This window comes from Acomys minous, assembly GCF_964271855.1.
Source record: "Acomys minous genome assembly, chromosome: 12".
NCBI classification, from domain to species: domain Eukaryota; kingdom Metazoa; phylum Chordata; class Mammalia; order Rodentia; family Muridae; genus Acomys; species Acomys minous.
In genome coordinates this window covers 98,494,942-98,512,045 of record NC_140493.1, presented here as the reverse complement: position 1 = coordinate 98,512,045, position 17,104 = coordinate 98,494,942, and the positions used below count along the sequence as shown (strand labels likewise).

At 44.0% G+C, this 17,104-nt stretch overlaps 1 protein-coding gene across 3 annotated transcripts in view; it reads left to right on the top strand.

Moving 5' to 3' along the window:
* ERN1 (endoplasmic reticulum to nucleus signaling 1) overlaps positions 1-17,104 on the top strand; it is a 92,170-nt gene that overhangs the window by 17,666 nt on the left and 57,400 nt on the right. For all 3 annotated transcript variants that reach the window (XR_014772901.1, XM_084748506.1, XM_084748507.1), the window contains exon 2: positions 15,880-16,000. Coding sequence is in view for 2 of the 3 variants with exons in the window: in XM_084748506.1 (XP_084604632.1) it covers positions 15,880-16,000 (121 nt within the window). In the remaining variant the exon portion in view is untranslated. The remainder of the gene's footprint in view (positions 1-15,879; positions 16,001-17,104) is intronic.

Here is a 17,104-nt window from a genome sequence, read left to right as displayed (position 1 = left end):
GGTTGCCATCAGTATCCTTTGTTAAGTGTTCTTCATTAGATTTATATAACTCTTGCTTTGAAATTTTTTATTTCTTATTTTGTTACTATTAATTAAATTAATTTTTGAGACTGAAATTTCAGGTGTATCCCAGACTGTTCTCAAACTCCACATATAGTTAAGGATGACCTTGAACCCCTGAACCTCCTGCATTCACTTTCCAAGTGCTAGGACTCTGAGAGTATGGTGCTGACCCAGCCTGGGTCCTCATGCATGTTAGGTAAGCACTGTACGGCCGAGCTGCATCCTCAGCCACCTTGAAATTCTTAGTGTTTGTCTTCCTTCTCAGCATTTGGAGAGATGGTGATATGTCTCAGTTTTCAAGAGGGAAGAATAAAACAACAAAACTGAGAAGCATAGTGTCTTTGCCTCACTGCGCATACTCACGGGCCCAGCAGAGTTGGCAGTAAGGTTGGATGACCTCCATAGTAGACAGCCTGGCCAGGATGGTGATATCAGGAAGAGCTTCCTGGGAGAGTTGGGCCTGTGCACAGGGGAATGTGTACTGTAAAAAGTATGTCCCCTCCTCCATCCATGCACTGGACAGCCATTTCCTTTTTCAGGGCTGGGTTCTGCTCCTTAGGCTTCTTTTTGAACCTAGAGGCTTACTGTCTCCCTGTGAGTACGCCTTCCTGCTTGGTTTCCTGCCTATCCCTTGATAAGCTAGAGAAGGCAGTGGTGCTCCCTGTGAGCTGGTTCCTCTGCCTTGCTTTTTTCCTCATTTCTCCATTTAAAAGCCACAGGTCTGTAGATTTGGTTGTTCCAACATAGTTTTCCAAGCAGTTTTTATGCTTACCTGTCTTTGTCCAAATATGTGAGAAACCTCTGTTGAAATTACAGAATCTGATGGCATAATTTGTGTGTGTGACAGAGAGGGGGGTATTTGCATGTGTGTGTGCTCATCTGTGTATACACACTTGCCTGTGCATGTATATGTGGAAGCCAGATGTCAACATCGAGTGTCTTCCTTTATTCTCCAGCATACTTTCTGAGATGGGTCTCTCACTAAATCAGGAACTCACTGGTTTGGCCAGATTGAGTGGACAGCGAGCCCTCGGGATGCACACGTCTCTGCCCACTAGCCCTGAAGTGGACTGCTACACCTGGCTTCACATATGTGCTAGGACTCTGAGCTTAGCTCCTCCTGCTTGTACAGCAAGCATTGACCCACTGACCCATGTCTATAGTGCTCCCACTACCCAGAGACAGTGCCGCCCAGGCTGGCTCACACTCACTGTTTTGCCAAATCTGGATTTGAATTCCCAATCCTCCTTCCTTAGCTTCCAGATGCTAAGTTTCCAGGCATGTGCCATCACAGCCAGCTAATAATAAAACTTTTCCCCCCACAAGAATTGCCAGTGTTTGATATCTTTTGTGTAAGCATCTTATCCCTTCCAGTGAAACAGTCATAATTTACTTTGTGAAGCCCATCAATTTATGGTTGGTTAAAATGATTTCTTGCTGTTTAAGTGAGTTGTCTTATACTAGTTAATGTGTGCTTCCTTATGTGCAGTGACATTAAAAGAGAAACTGGCTTCATCAAAGCAGTGTTATCTCGTGGCAGAGACCTTTGTAAACTATTAGAACTGGGCTGTTCATCTGGGCATGATGGCGCACGCCTTTAATCCCAGTACTCGGAGGCAGAGGCAGGTGGATCACCACCATGAGTTCGAGGCCAGCCTGGTCTACAAAGCAAGTCCAGGACAGCCAAAGTTACACAGAGAAACCCTGTTTTTTTGTTTTTTGTTTTTGTTTTTTCGAGACAAGGTCTCTCTGTGTTAGCCTTGGCTGTCCTGGACTCACTTTGTAGACCAGGCTGGCCTCGAACTCACAATGATCTGCCTGCCTCTGCCTCCTGAGTTCTGGGATTACAGGTGTGTGACACCACGTCCAGCTTAGTATTTTGTTTTTTTGAAGAGTATTTTTAATTAACTAATTTTGCATATGCGCGCGCGTGCATGTACAGGTGCCATGCATGCACGCATGTGTTCATGTGGAAGTCAGGACAATTCTGGATTTTCTCCTTCCATCATATGGGATTTTTTTGTTTTGTTTTTCAAGACAGGGTTTTTCTGTGTAGCCTTGGCTGTCCTGGACTTGGCTTTGTAGACCAGGCTGGCCTTGAACTCACATCAGTCCACCTGCCTCTGCCTCCCGAATGCTGGGATTAAAGGCCTGTGCCACCACAGCCCGGCATCATATGGGATTTATCTCAGGCTTTCATGCTTGGTGGCAAGTGCCTTTGCCTGCTGTTGAACCATCTTACTAGCCCTTGAAAACTGTTGAGACTAGATATTAAATGTTTTTAACATGCACACATATTAAGTGAGGTAATGGATTTGTTAATTATAATTAGTTTGATTATCCATTCTACAATGTTTACAATGTTGTACACTTTAAGTGTATACATTTTGATGTTATTTAAAACATTTTTTAAATTAGGAGAAGGTCTGTATTGGATTGGGTGTGCTGTAGGAATTTTTTTCTTTTTTCTTTTTTTTCTTTCTTTGTTTGTTTGTTTTTTGAGACAGGGTTTCCCTGTGTAACCTTGACTATACTAGACTCGCTTTGTAGACCAGACTGGCCTCGAACCCACAGCAATCCGCCTGCTTCTGCCTTCTGAGTGCATGTCCAGCTTGGAATTTTTATGATGGTTAAGGCCATGACGTTTTGTAGTATTATTCCCACCCACTTACATGGATAATAGGATTTCAGGAATTTTCATCTAGAACTTTTTTCCCCCCCAAGACAGGGTTTCTTTGTTATATAGAGCCCTGGCACTCCTAGACTCTGTAGACTAGGCTGGCCTTGAACTCACAACAGTGATCCACCTGCCCCTCTGCCTTCCGAGTGCTGGGATCAAAGGCATATGCCAAGAACATTTTTTCCCGTATTTTGAGACAGGGTTTCTCTGTGTAGCCTTGGCTGTCCTAGACTATTTGTAGACCAGGCTGGCTTTGAACTCTCAGCAATCCGCCTGCCTCTGCCTCCAGGGTGCTGGGATTAAAGGCGTGTGCCACCATGCCTGCCTGCCAAGAACATTTTTAAAAAAGACCTCACCCTGGGGGTTGGAGGAGAACCCAGGTTCAGTATCTACGTGATAGCTAACAATCTTCCATTACTACAGTTTCAGGGGGCTCAGTGCCATTTTCTGGCCTCCTCAGGCACCAGGCGTAGACATTCATGCAGGGAAAACTCCACACACATTAAAAAAAAAAAGATCTTGCCCCATCTAATTTGCTGTGCTGTGTGATAAAGTATGTATTTTTAGAGAATCTATAAATTATATTACAGTCTCCTTCAAAAGATGTAACCCTTACATCAAAGCAGAATGCTAATCCTCATGGATCCCAGCAGGGTTCTGAGGGGAGTTTCAGGACTGGAATCACTGAGGCTCATGGCTCTTAGGGAACTATGATTTAAAGCAGTAAAATTATAGTTTAGGGGCAGTGGGCAAAAGACCAGGTTGGAAAGTAGAGCCTCCAGCCCTCCCTGTGTCTATGGTTACCTGTCTGTGCTGCCTTGGGCAAGTCTGTTCACCTGTGTGGGTGGGGGTTTCTTTTCCTGTGCAGTGAGAGGGTTGGGGAGGTCTTTTCATCTCAAAAATATGTATCTCAGGATTACAAGCAGCTCTGCTGTTTGATCTGTCTTATGTGGATTATTACATTGATCCAGCTAACCAGAGAGAGGAAAATGGTGCTATGGACTTGGTTCGTAGAGGAAGAAAACCTGCCAGTGTATTTCAGGCCTGTGGGTTCTGCTGGAGTGTCTGAGCCAGAGTGTTTTATGCTGTTTAACTTTTATCATTATGCTTGGCAACATCTGGCAAGTGTAGGTGGCAATTATGTCATAAATACAGTTGTTTGTAGATAATTTAATTGGAGCACTTTCTCTTTGACCTCTTCCCTTTCCACTCCCTCCCCAAGGAATCTCTAAGAAAGTATAAAGAGCGAAATTGACAGTTTCAGATTATCAGGGCTGAAAATTTTTCTGTGTAATTGAGACCTATTTTCCCTTTGGAGTTTCTACATGAGGACTCATTAATAATAGGTTAAACTGTACATGAGTATCCATATTCAAGAGGAGTTTGGCTTTTTTAGAAGTAAGGCTGGTGCATCTTACAAATTTGTAGTCTAATCAGCAATTGTTAGTCTGGATTGAGGTAATTCTCCATCAGGATAAGTAAACCTGGCAGGTTTCTTAATTGTTACATGATCTAAATTGCAGTTATTTTTCTTTAGTGAAGACAATGGAAAGCAATGGCCACACCTGCACACTAAGGCTCAGCTGCTGAGTGACTGTGCTAAGTGATCTTGGGTTGTTGTTTTTGTATCTATACAATGAGTGATTTGGCCTAGCTCCCCAATACTCGTCAAAGGCAACTTGGAGATTTCATACAACACTAAAATCAGCTGGGCATGGTAGTACACACCTTTAATCTCAGCATTGGGAGGCAGAATCCGGTAGATCGCTGTGAGTTCTGGCTAGCCTGGTCTACGAAGTGAGTACAGGACAGCCAAGGCTACACAGAGAAACCCTGTCTGGAAAAAACAAACAAAATCCTAAGATCAAGGCTATGTTTTCTGGTCTGTGATGTGGTAAAAGGTTTTCTGAAGCACTTTTTTTACGGAGTGTATTTCCTTCTCCAGCGTGGCAGAAGGACCAGGAAGCCAAGCAGAGCTGCAAATAACTGAATTTGGACTGAGCATGGGCCCTACACCAAGTTAGTGGGATACAGTGACCTGTTGTGAAAGCAGCCACCTTTGTGCTCAGGACTAAAGTGGACTTAGAAAGTACTTTTTATCAGATCTGTCTGGTAAAGCGGAGGGATGGCCTAAACTGAAGAGTTGTAACTGTCTTGGGTGGTGGTTAATTACGCCACACCCTAAAGTTGCCACAAATGCTAGTTTAACTCTGAGCTGCTTCTTTCGAAACCACACAGTGTGTTTGGTTAGGCCTTGGCCCTACCTCCCCAGCTAAGACACCTGACTCCCATCCAAAGCAAATGTCATTGTTACCTTTACTGACACTTAATCAGGAAATGTAACAACAGTCAATGGGCTGGCTAGAAGGAACTGAATGGTAGATGGGTTATTCCTGACACCACAGGTAAACTCCATGTGACAGAAGTTGGAATGATTTAGGATCGTTCTGAAATCCTTAAAACTGGAAATGAAGCTCCTTAAAACTAGACGTGAGGAAGCTAGAAGAGTCTCTTGCTATCATCAGTGTTCTGATTCTGCAGTTTTTGCTGTCAAATCAGATATATGAATGAGATGGTTTGGAGAACAGCATTGGCTCAAAATGCAGAGCACTGGTGGCGCCCGCCGTTAATCCTAGCACTTGGGAGACAGAGGCAGGCGGATCTCTGTGAGTTGAGAGGCTCATGGTCTGCAAAGGGAGTCCACAACTGGCAAGGCTACACAGAGAGACCCTGTCTCAGAAAACAAGTGTTTTAGTGTCTGTGCCAGCAGGCCTTTGCTTAAGGCAGGCATTTTGCTTGAGAATTTAGTTCATGTTTCTGGGTTGTGTAAGAGGTGTGGTCCTCTGTTGGTCTTGTGTGCTCTCTTTGGCACAGAAAAGGCTTTATGTAATGGATTTGTACACCCTTACCAGACACTGATTTCTGTCTCATGATACTGTTGTAAATTTTTTTTTTGTTTTTATCTTTTTGAGACAGGGTCTCTCTGTGTAGCCTTTGCTGACCTAGAACTCTATAGGACAGGCTGACCTTGAACTCATAGAGATCGTGTTGCCTCATCCTCAAAGGGCTAGGATTAAAGGTGTGTGCCACCTTGCCTGGCATAATTTTTTAGAAGAATTTATCATTACTTGTGTGTATATGAATGATATTTGGGCAAGTGTATGAAAGTCAGAGGACAGCTTGCAGGAATTCGTTTTCTTCTTCTACCCTGTGGGTCCTGGAGCTCAAACTCGGTTATCAGGCTCAATGTTGGGTGCCTTTATTTGTTGAGCCATCTTCCTGACCCTATGGTTGTGAGTTCTTGATGGCTTTTGGCCATTGCTTGGCACAGTCTCTTACCCTGTGATTAAATGACAAAAATGATTGAATTCTGCTGAGTACTTTTTTAAAAGAAAGATTTATTTATTACATATACAGTGTTTTGCCTGCATATATGCCTTCACACCAGAAGAAGGCACTAGAGCTCATTATAGATGGTTATGAGTTACTATGTGGTTGCTGGGAATTGAACTCAGGACCTCTGCTGAGCCATTCTCTGGCCCTCCTGCTGAGTATTTTTATAAAGCAAGCAGAATCTCCAATATCCAGGCTTTGTTTGCATATTACAGAGGTCATACTGTGCAAGCAGAATTATGGATACAAATGTTCTTCAAAGTCATCTTCTAATGCCTGTAAAGGTCTGTCAGAGCACGCTACTCTGCGGAATTTCCTGCTGGATTGGCAGTGCTGTACAGGTGTTTGTTTATGGCACTACAGGACTGGAGTCTGTGGTAGCACACCAGAAAATTTTCTGATTTTCTTTAAAATTAGTGAATCTGGGCTGGGCAGTGGTGGTGCATCCCAGCACTTGGGAGGCAGAGGCAGGTGGATCTCTGAGTTCAAGGCTAGCCTGGTCTACGGAGTAAGTTCTAGGACAGCCAGGCCTACACAGGAAAAACTCTGTCTAAAGGGGGGGGGGGAAATCAGTGAGTCCATGATATATTTTTCTTTCTTTTTTTTAAATGGAAATGATTTGTTTTTATATGTATGAGTAAGTTCTTGCATGTGTGTATGTCCACCACATGTATGCCTGGTACCTGAAGAGGCCAGAAGAGGATGTGGGGTCTCTGAAACTGGAGTTTCAGGTGGTGGTGAGCCCCATGTGGGTACTAGGAGCCTAAATGGAGTCTTCTACAAGAGCAGCAAGTGCTCTTAGCTACTGAGTTATCTTCCCAGTGCCCCTCCCCCATTCTGTAATTTTCAACCAGTTAGATCCAGCAGCATACTCCAGTCTGAGGTTGGGCATGGTGGCATGCACCTGCCAACCCAGCTACTTTGGAGGCTGAGGTGAAGAATTACTTGAAGCTGCAAGTTCAAGAACAGCCTTGAGTTGAGACTGGGCTCAGTGGAGTTCTCTGAGTTCAAGGAAATCCTGGTCTACAAAGTGAGTCCAGGACAGCCAGGGCTACACAGAGAAACCCTGTCTCAAAACAAAACAAAACAAAACAAACAAACAAATAAATAAAAGAACAATCTTAAGTTGGTGAGATGGCTCAGTTGTTGGCTGTCTGTGATCTTAGTCCCAGGGGATCTGACACCCTCTTCTGGCTTCTGCATCCACATGGTGAACAGACATACATGCAGAGAAAATACCCATACACACAAGTGTAAATATATTTTTTTCTTTTTCTTTCTTTCTTTCTTTTTTTTTTTTTTTTTTTTTTTTTTTTGGTTTTTCGAGACAGGGTTTCTCTGTGTGGCCTTGGCTGTCCTGGACTCGCTTTGTAGACCAGGCTAGCCTCGAACTCACAGAGATCCACCTGCCTCTGCCTCCCAAGTGCTGGGATTAAAGGCATATGCCACCACGCCTGGCTGTTTTGCTTTTTTCAAGACAGGGTTTCTCTATAGCCCTGGCTGTCCTAGAACTTACTTTTAGACCAGGCTGAGAACTCAGATCTACCTGCCTCTGCACTGAGAGTGCTGGAATTAAAGACACACTTCACTATTGCCTGGCTGTAAGCCTTAAAAAACATTTAAAATTAATTAATATTTTATTTTTTATTATTTGTTTTGTTTGAGACAAGGTTTCTTTGTGTAGTCCTAGCAATCCTAGAACTTTCTATGTAGACCAGGCTGGCCTTAAACTCAGAAATTTACCTGTCTCTGCCTCTTGAGTGCTGAAATTAAAGACCTGTGCCCCACATGTAGCTTAAATTATTTTTATTTTATGTACATTGGCGTTTTACCTGCATGTGTGTCTGTATGAGGATGTCAGATCCCTTGGAACAGAAGTTACAGAAGTTGTGAGCTGCCATGTGGGTGCTGGGAATTGATCCTAGGACCTCTGAAAGAGCAGGCAGTGTTCTTAACTGCTGAACTATCTCTCCAGTCCCTAAAAACATTTTAAAATGTATTTATTATGTATTCAGTGCTCTGCTTGCATGTAACCTGCACACCAGAAGAGGGCATTAGATCACACTATAGATGGTTGTGAGCCACCATGTGAACTCAAGACCGCTGTCTGGAAGAGCAAACAGTGCTCTTAACCACTGAGCCGTCTCTCCAGCCCCTAAAAAGCATTAAAAACAAAACAAAACAAAACAAAACAAAAAAACCAGTCATGCTAATATAGCAAGACTTCATCTAAGAAAGAATAACCCAGCCAGTTTGTTCTTCCATGTTATTGACCTCTGCTTTGTCATCCACCGCACGCTGTCCATCCATGCTGCATCAACATGCAAGGCCTTGTCTTGCCTTCCCTTAGGAAAATACCCTTCCTACTTCTAAGCATTATTGCTAGAGCTTATAATTATAAGATCTTATTCTTCAGCACATCCTAATTCTCTTGAAATTAATTATTTTTCATTTAGAGACATGCAGATCTAATTGCTGTGAAGAGTTTATATGCTCAAACTGGGTAGTAAAAGAAAACACTTTGGAAACCTTGTATGATGCATTGGTCTACTTGTTTCATGCTGTACCTATAATGAATGCTGCATTCATTAGGGAACCAAAATGGGCTCTTTGGTTTCCCATTTGTTTAGATGCTGTAGAGTTTCATGTGACTTGGTTAGCCTCGGACTTCCTTAGTAACCAAGGATAACCTTAAATTCCTGGTCCTTTGCCTAGGATTATAGGGATTCATCACTGTCTGGTTGATGTGGTATTATGGATCCAACACAGAGTTTCATGTGTGCTGGGCGAGCACTATACCAATTAGGCTATATCCCTAGGCAATACAAATGAACTTTTCTTTTTGTTTGTTTGTTTCTTTTTTTTTTCTTCCCAAGACAGAGTTTTTCTGTGTAGCTCTGGCTGTCCTGGAACTCCCTTGTAGACCAGGCTGGCCTCAAACTCAGAAATCTGCCTGCCTCTCCCTCTGGGTGCTGAGATTAAAGGTGTGTACCACCAGCACCACCTGGCATGAACTCATTTCTTTTTTTTTTTTTTTTAAGATTTTATTTATTTATTATTTATACAGCACTCTGCCCCCATGTATTCGTGAATGCCAGAAGAAGGCACCAGATCTCATTATAGATGGTTGTGAGCCTCCATGTGGTTGCTGGGAATTGAACTCAGGACCTTTGGAAGAACACACAGTGTTCTTAACCTCTGAGCCATTTCTCTAGCTCCATGAACTTTAAAGAAAATTATTTATGCGTAAGGGTATTTTCCTATATGTATGTCTGTGTACCACCTGTGTGCCTGGTGCCCTTCGAGGCCAGAAGAATCAAGGTCAGCCTGGCCTACAAAGCCACGACAACCAGGGCTATTACACAGAGAAACCCTGTCTCAAAAAAAATAAAACCAACCAACCAACCAAAAAACCCAAAACCAACCAACCAAAAAAACATAAGACATTAAATTGATGTGATAGTACATGTCTTTAATTCGAGCTCTAGGAAGCTGAGGCAGGAAGATTGTGAGTTCAAAGCTAGCCTCAGGGGTGTGTGTGTGTGTGTGTGTGTGTGTGTGTGTGTGTGTGTGTGTGTGTGTAAGTAAGTGTAAGATTGGCTGAGTTGAGAGCACAGAATCATCACATGGTTGTACCCTGCCTTTTACTCTCTCTACATTAGCAGTCGGTGGTTGGTAAATGCAGAGAGACTGGTGCTTCACACAGTGGGGAAGCTGCTGGACTTGTGGAACTTCACTTTATAATTAATCAGACTGTTGGAGAGTAGGACTCAGCTGGCCTTCACATGGGGTAAGGTAGCTTGTTGACGTGCATGCTGAGCAGGGGTCCAGTGCGGATCCTTCTACCACTGAAGGCCAGGAATGAAATATGCTGGTTTAAAAGATGTATAGCCAGGTGTAGTAGTGCTCACCTTTAATCCCAGCACTCGAGAGGCAGAGGCAGGCGGATGGCTGTAACTTCGAGGGCCAGCCTGGTCTACCAAGTGAGTTTAGGACAGCCAAGGCTACATAGAGAAACCCTGTCTCAAAAAAAAACCCAAAAAAACAAAACAACAAAAAAACCAAAAACCAACCAACCAACCAACCAACCAAACAAACAAAAAAACCCCAAAAACATAAATAAATTAAAAGATGTATAATTTGGACTTGATTAATTTACATGACACAAAATAGTGGGTCTTAATGCGGCATTGTGGCAAAGTGTGTGTGTTTGTGTGTGTGTGTGTGTGTGTGTGTGTGTGTGTGTTGGGGGAATTTTATAAATGGAAAGCAATTACAGTCCTCTTTTATGCTCCAATCTTATACGTGGGACAGTACAATTTGCATCAAGCATAGATCACTTCAAATGCTGGGAATTTCCAAAGTGATTCTGGTCACTTTGTGTACGAGGGGCTGTTCAGACAGAGCCTGATGTCTTTGGGAGCCAGTGGATGTTCGGTTTTAGGGTAGACTAAAATACCTGCCCCCATTATTCTCGCTCATTACAGGTTTCCTTATTGGCCACTTCCTTGAAGCAGTCTTCAAGCTACAGGTATATATGCATTCGTTTTAAACATCAGTTTCTAGGTAGCATAAAGCAGATGTAGGTTTCACCTTTTTCCATTTTCAGGCCTTCTGGAAACTAGTGTGTACAGCCATAGGGCCTGTTCCTGTTTTTCAACTGTTGTAGAGGAAAAAGAGTCCTAAAGGCTGAGCCGGCTAGGCAAAGGTAATGGACTCCATTATCATGAAGCAGTGTTTTTCAGCGTTCGGGTACAAATAGTGCTCAGCGGTGATCAGTATCACAAAAGGCATGTAGGAGCTTATTTACCTTGTTAGTTATAGCAACTATATTTAGAGGTAGGTATTTTCATGTTTTTAAAACATGCTGAAGGTCTGGGAGAGTAGCATAGCTGGAAGAGTGTTTCCCTAGTAACATGAAGCCCTGGGTTTGGGTTTGGTCTCTGGCACCACGTACACCGTGGATGGTGGAGGCAGGGTTATTATCTGCTATATAGAGAGCTCAAAGCCAGCCTGGGCTCTGCAAAGCCTTTGTCTCAAAGGGTGGGATAAATTATGCTTGAGGTTTCAAAACACCAGGAAATTTGTAATACATACTTATCATGAGAATATGTCAGCCTACATAAAGAGACCCTGTCTCAAGGACTCCGGGAGGGGGGTGGTGAAAGGAGGAGGGAGGGGGGGGGGAGGGGAGAGAGAGAGAGAGGAAGGGAGGGAGGGGAGAGAGAGAGAGAATGAATGAGTTATGATAGCTTCCCAGAGACACCCAAATTGAATCAGTTAAGAGCAAAACCTCTAAAACCTGGCAGGAGTTGCGCGGCTACTGTGTAGCTGCAGCTAGAACCCAGTTACTAACCTGGCAGGAGTTGCGCGGCTACTGTGTAGCTGCAGCTAGAACCCAGTTACTAACCTGGCAGGAGTTGCGCGGCTACTGTGTAGCTGCAGCTAGAACCCAGTTACTAACCTGGCAGGAGTTGCGCGGCTACTGTGTAGCTGCAGCTAGAACCCAGTTACTAACCTGGCAGGAGTTGCGCGGCTACTGTGTAGCTGCAGCTGGAACCCAGTTACTAACCTGGCAGGAGTTGCGCGGCTACTGTGTAACCGCAGCTAGAACCCAGTTATTAACCTGGCAGGAGTTACGCGGCTACTGTGTAGCTGCAGCTAGAACCCAGTTACTAACCTGGCAGGAGTTACGCGGCTACTGTGTAGCTGCAGCTAGAACCCAGTTACTAACCTGGCAGGAGTTACGCGGCTACTGTGGAACTGCAGCTGGAACCCAGTTACTAACCTGGCAGGAGTTGCGCGGCTACTGTGTAGCTGCAGCTAGAACCCAGTTACTAACCTGGCAGGAGTTGCGCGGCTACTGTGTAACCGCAGCTAGAACCCAGTTACTAACCTGGCAGGAGTTGCGCGGCTACTGTGTAGCTGCAGCTAGAACCCAGTTACTAACCTGGCAGGAGTTGCGCGGCTACTGTGTAGCTGCAGCTAGAACCCAGTTACTAACCTGGCAGGAGTTGCGCGGCTACTGTGTAGCTGCAGCTAGAACCCAGTTACTAACCTGGCAGGAGTTGCGCGGCTACTGTGTAGCTGCAGCTAGAACCCAGTTACTAACCTGGCAGGAGTTGCGCGGCTACTGTGGAACTGGAGCTGGAACCCAGTTACTAACCCACTTCTCTCCAAGCCTCGTTTGGAGATTTTTAGCCAGTTATGTGACGAGGGCTTTGTTTTGGTTCACTAGCCAACCACAGATAATTGCTTTTCCTGTGTTTCTAAGATAATCAAACAAGGTAGGTGGCTTTCGTCTTCACACTAGCAGTAAAGGAGCACTGGTGCTCAAATGTTCTTGTTTTTAAGATTTATTTATGTATATGAGTGGTTTGTTTTCATGCATGTCAGAAGAGGGCTCTGATGGTTGTGACCTGCCATGTTGTTGCTGGAAATTGAACTCAGAACCTCTGAAGAGCAGCCACTGAGTGCTCTTAACTGCTGAGCCATTTCTCCAGCCTTATCAAGTGGGATGAAAGATCTGGAACATTTTCTGAGCTGTAATTTGCTTCAGTAATAGTGCCAACTCTCTTGCTCTTAGATGCTCACACTCTGATTGGGAAACGTCTGCCTCTCTAAACCTTTGCTCCTTTTGGTGACTAATCAAAAGTGGCCGAGTCGCCTGGTGTCCTGGAATTGAAAGTGTGCTCCATGGACTCAGGTGCTCACATAAGTGCTATTAAATGTCAGCTTCTCGCTTACCTACAGACTTACATGTTTTCTGTCTAGTTTATGAAAGATTTGTTGCAAATAACATGATCATATTAAAAATTCAGAAACTAGAAAATACTAGTGCTATAATATTGTAAGATATTTTTGTGTGATTTGTTGTTGTTTGTTTGTTTGTTTGAGCCAGGGTTTCTCTGTGTAACTTTGGCTGTCCTAGAATCACTTTGTAGACCAGGCTGGCCTTGAACTCAGAGATCCACCTGCCTCTGCCTCCTCACTGTTGGGATTAAAGGGGTGTGCCACCACACCCAGCTCTCTGTGTTATTTAAGAAAGGTTTTTTTATTGTTAATTTTGTTTGTTTTCTGGGAGACACATGTACCATAGCACACATGTGGGAGTCAGAGGACGACTCGAAGGAGCAGCTCTTTCCTTCAACTATAAGGGTACTGGGAATTGAACTCAGGTCATCAGGCTTGGTGGCACAGACCTTACCTTCTGAGTCATCTCCTCTGCACTTGTTTGTTTGTTTGTTTGTTTTTATGTGTATGAGGGTTTTGCCTGAATGTCTGTATGTATACTGCATGGGGGCGTGTTGCCCACAGAGGCTATGAAAGAACACTAGCTCCTTTGGGACTGGAGTTACATAAAGTTGTAAGCTGCCATGTGGGCTCTAGGAACAGAACCATAGTCCTCAGCAAGAGCAGCAAGTGCTCTTAACTGTGAGCCATCTCTTAAGACTCAGCACTCTTTCAAATAGTAACATTAACCCAATTTCAGCAAATTTATCCAATTGTAACTTGTTTTAAGGACAGGAGTGTCTTTGAGTTCAAGGAATGCCCTTGCTGATGTCTAAGGGACAACGGAAGGCAGGCGTCTCTTCTGTCTTTGAACTACCTTTCTCCTCAGGCTTCTTTTTGTTTTTCTCTCATCCAGTGTTTTCCATGTGGGTAAAAGCTACAAAACTTTCCCAAGTTTATTTTTTTTGGTTCCTGCATGGGTTCCAAGACCGGTTTTACAAAGTGGTTATTCCTGTGATAACTTATTTGCTCTGGGCCATGTGGTTTTCTCATGTCAGGGTAGGGCAGGTCCACTTGTGGCTTGTTACCCTCCAGACCTTGTGTGCTAAAATGATTTCAGCCATTCCTAAACAGTGACCTTTGGATCCTCAGATGAGAAGGTACCAGTCTTGAGGCTTCTGTGGTTTCTCTCTTAGTTTTATTTCTGTTGTTTTCGAGTAGAATTAATAGCAGACTCTTCTTCCTCAAACTCCAGACCCTGCACAGATAACAGATCCAGTGGACAGCAATAAAGTTGGCTCTTTCTTTCCTTCCAGAAGGAAGGCTGAGCCATGTCAAAGCAAGGGCTGCACCCCCCCACCCCCCACCCCACTCCAGGCCAGCACTCCAGGGGATGAGCCAAGTTCTGGCAGTTGCTCCAACATCACCCTCACTGGGTGCTGCCAATGGATCTCTCCATGAAAAGGAATTCAGGGCCTGGAGTGCTGTCCTGCCATCTCAGGCCGCCCTAAAGAGAACCATCAAGCCCTGTCTTTTAAGCGTCTTAGGAGAGTGACCATTCCAGAGCCAGGCACCCATTCATAAATAACTGCCTAATCCTTTTGGGTTTGTTTTGTTTTGCTTGTTTGTTTTTCCTGAGATAGGCTACCTCTGTATAACCACCCTGGCTGTCCTGGAACCTGGAACTTGTTTTGTAGACCAGGCTGGCCTGGAACTCATACAGCTCCTCCTGCCTTTGCCTCTCAAGTGAATCTTTTTGTTTTTAATATGAAAAAAAAAAAACAGCTAAACTCATATTCTAAAAAGAGTACTTACATAAAAATTTTGTTACCATTTAAGCAAGCATTGTTGACCTGCTTAAATTCAAGATACACATACTAGAACTCTAGGTAATTTGTAGGACAGTGACAAGGAAAAAGAAATCCTATTAGAAAAGCGTGGCACAGCTGAGTAGGCCCTCTCAGCAGGGCAACTTTATGTAGGAAACTATCAATCATGGGTACATGTAACAGCTCCTATGGAAACGCTGTGGTGAGCATATAGATCCTAGCAAAGCCAGAGGTCACCAGAGGTCACGCAGACAGAACTCCGTCCAGTATAATCAGAACCACAGTGCACACCAAGGCTTGAGTTTTGTATTTTTTTTACTAAATAATATATATGAACATTTTTCTATATCATAGATTTCTCTTAAGGTCTGTGTTAATACATATGTAACGTTGTTGATCTATGTCTCAGTTTGTTTCAGTTTTTAGAATATTAGAAACTTGAGTCCATTAAGACAAAACAAAACAAAAAACAGCATATAGTCTCATTGGGCCCAGAGATTTTTCTGTATCAAGAAGTTTTCCTTTAGGATATAGGAGTTGAAACATGAGGCTAAAATATGAGGTAGTTTCTGCTTTTCCATAGGACCATTTGAGGGGAGGAAGGGAGCGTGTGTGTGTGTGTGTGTGTGTGTGTGTGTGTGTGTGTGTGTGGTGGGCGGGGGAGGGTGGAACAAGGGAAAGTGATAGGCGTGAATATGAACAGTGTGCAATGATGTACATGTGAGAAAACGTCAGAGAAACCTATGATCTTGTATTCTTAAAATACAGTATTTTGTTGTTCGTTTGTTTTTGACATTTTGAGACAAGGTTTCTCTGTGTAGCCTTGGCTGTCCTGGACTTGGCTTTGTAGACCAGGCTGGCCTCGAACTCACAGAGATCCGCCTGCCTCTTCCTCCCTGAGTGCTGGGATTACAGGATGTGCCATAGGGTTGTTTCAGAATTTGTCATGTTAGGTTGTAAACCTGTCGGTGTGTGGCAAGGACCAACACTTAGGATAAAGCAACTCAGCTCTTGTCTGGAGATGTGCTCTTGCCTGAGAACATAGGCTCTCCACCTGGGCCGCCTTCGTCTGGAAGGGGGGGGGGTCGGATGAGGGATGGCTTTGAGGGCAGGAGTTTGTGATTATGCACACCCAGGGTGAAGGAGTGGATTGACATCGAGATGCTCTCTATCTCGTTGCAGACTTTGGCAAGTGCTAGCACAGTGACACTGCCTGAAACCTTGTTGTTTGTTTCAACCCTGGATGGAAGTTTGCATGCTGTCAGCAAGAGGACGGGCTCGATCAAGTGGACTTTAAAAGAAGGTAATTCAGCTTGTCCTTAAGTGACACAGACTTGCTTAGCTGCTGCCCAGGAAGCATATTCCAATGGAAAGTGGGTCTATATTGTTTAATAAAACGTGAAAGGAGAATGAGCTAAAAAGATGATGAGTTTACGGCCTGACTGTTATGACTCCACTGAATGCAGCAGAGGAGGAAACTATCTTCTCTCTTAAGCTCCATTGCTTCTGTCCTGAGTTTGAATAGCTTTAGGCTTTTCTATTAATAGCTCTGGCTGCTTGGGCTTTCTGAAGACCTGCTGCAGTAGATTTGTTAGTTCTAAAGATTAGAATCTTCAATCATAACTACAGAAGATATCTTCTCAGCCATTCATTACTCTCTTGCTTCATATAGATCCTGAAATAACCAGGGCCTGTAAGATTTGACATTCACAGCCAGGCGTAGTGGCGCACGCCTTTAATCCCAGCACTCGGGACGCAGAGGCAGGTGGATCACTGTGAGTTTGAGGTTAGCCTGGTCTACAATGCAAGGCCAGGATAGCCAAGGCTACACAGAAAAACCCTGTCTCAAAAAAAAAAAAATTGACATTCACCCAACTTTACCACGTTAACTGAGCCTTTGAAATGAGGCTTGTTGACCATTTAACCCTGATTTGTCCATCTTCTATCATCCCCGTTTAGTGGTGGGGATCGCTACAGCTGGGAAATTCATCCTACTTAATTTCCAAAGTGATTGGCCCAGATAAAGCCATGCACATCTCAGATTCAGGGATGTCAGTGTCCTCTCTGGTCTTCTGTCCATTACTAATTCTTATTTGGTCTTAATTCAGGTCTGACTGGTCTGTTCTCTTTCATCACATCTCCACGGCTTACTATTTTCATGAGCACAGCATTAATTTCCCTTTGTTAAGCAGTCTTCCAGATGGAAAATATTGTCCTATGTCAGAAGGTCACGTTGTTCTGTCAGTACCTACGACAACCTGCTCCCCATTCGTAGCTAAGAGCAGCTCGGATACTAGCAGCAACCCGTCCGACCTAGTTAGACCCTGCGTGGAACAGCAAGAGCTCTTTTTTTGGAGATAGGGTTTCCCTGTGTAGCCTTGGCTGTCCTGGACTTGTTTTGTAGACC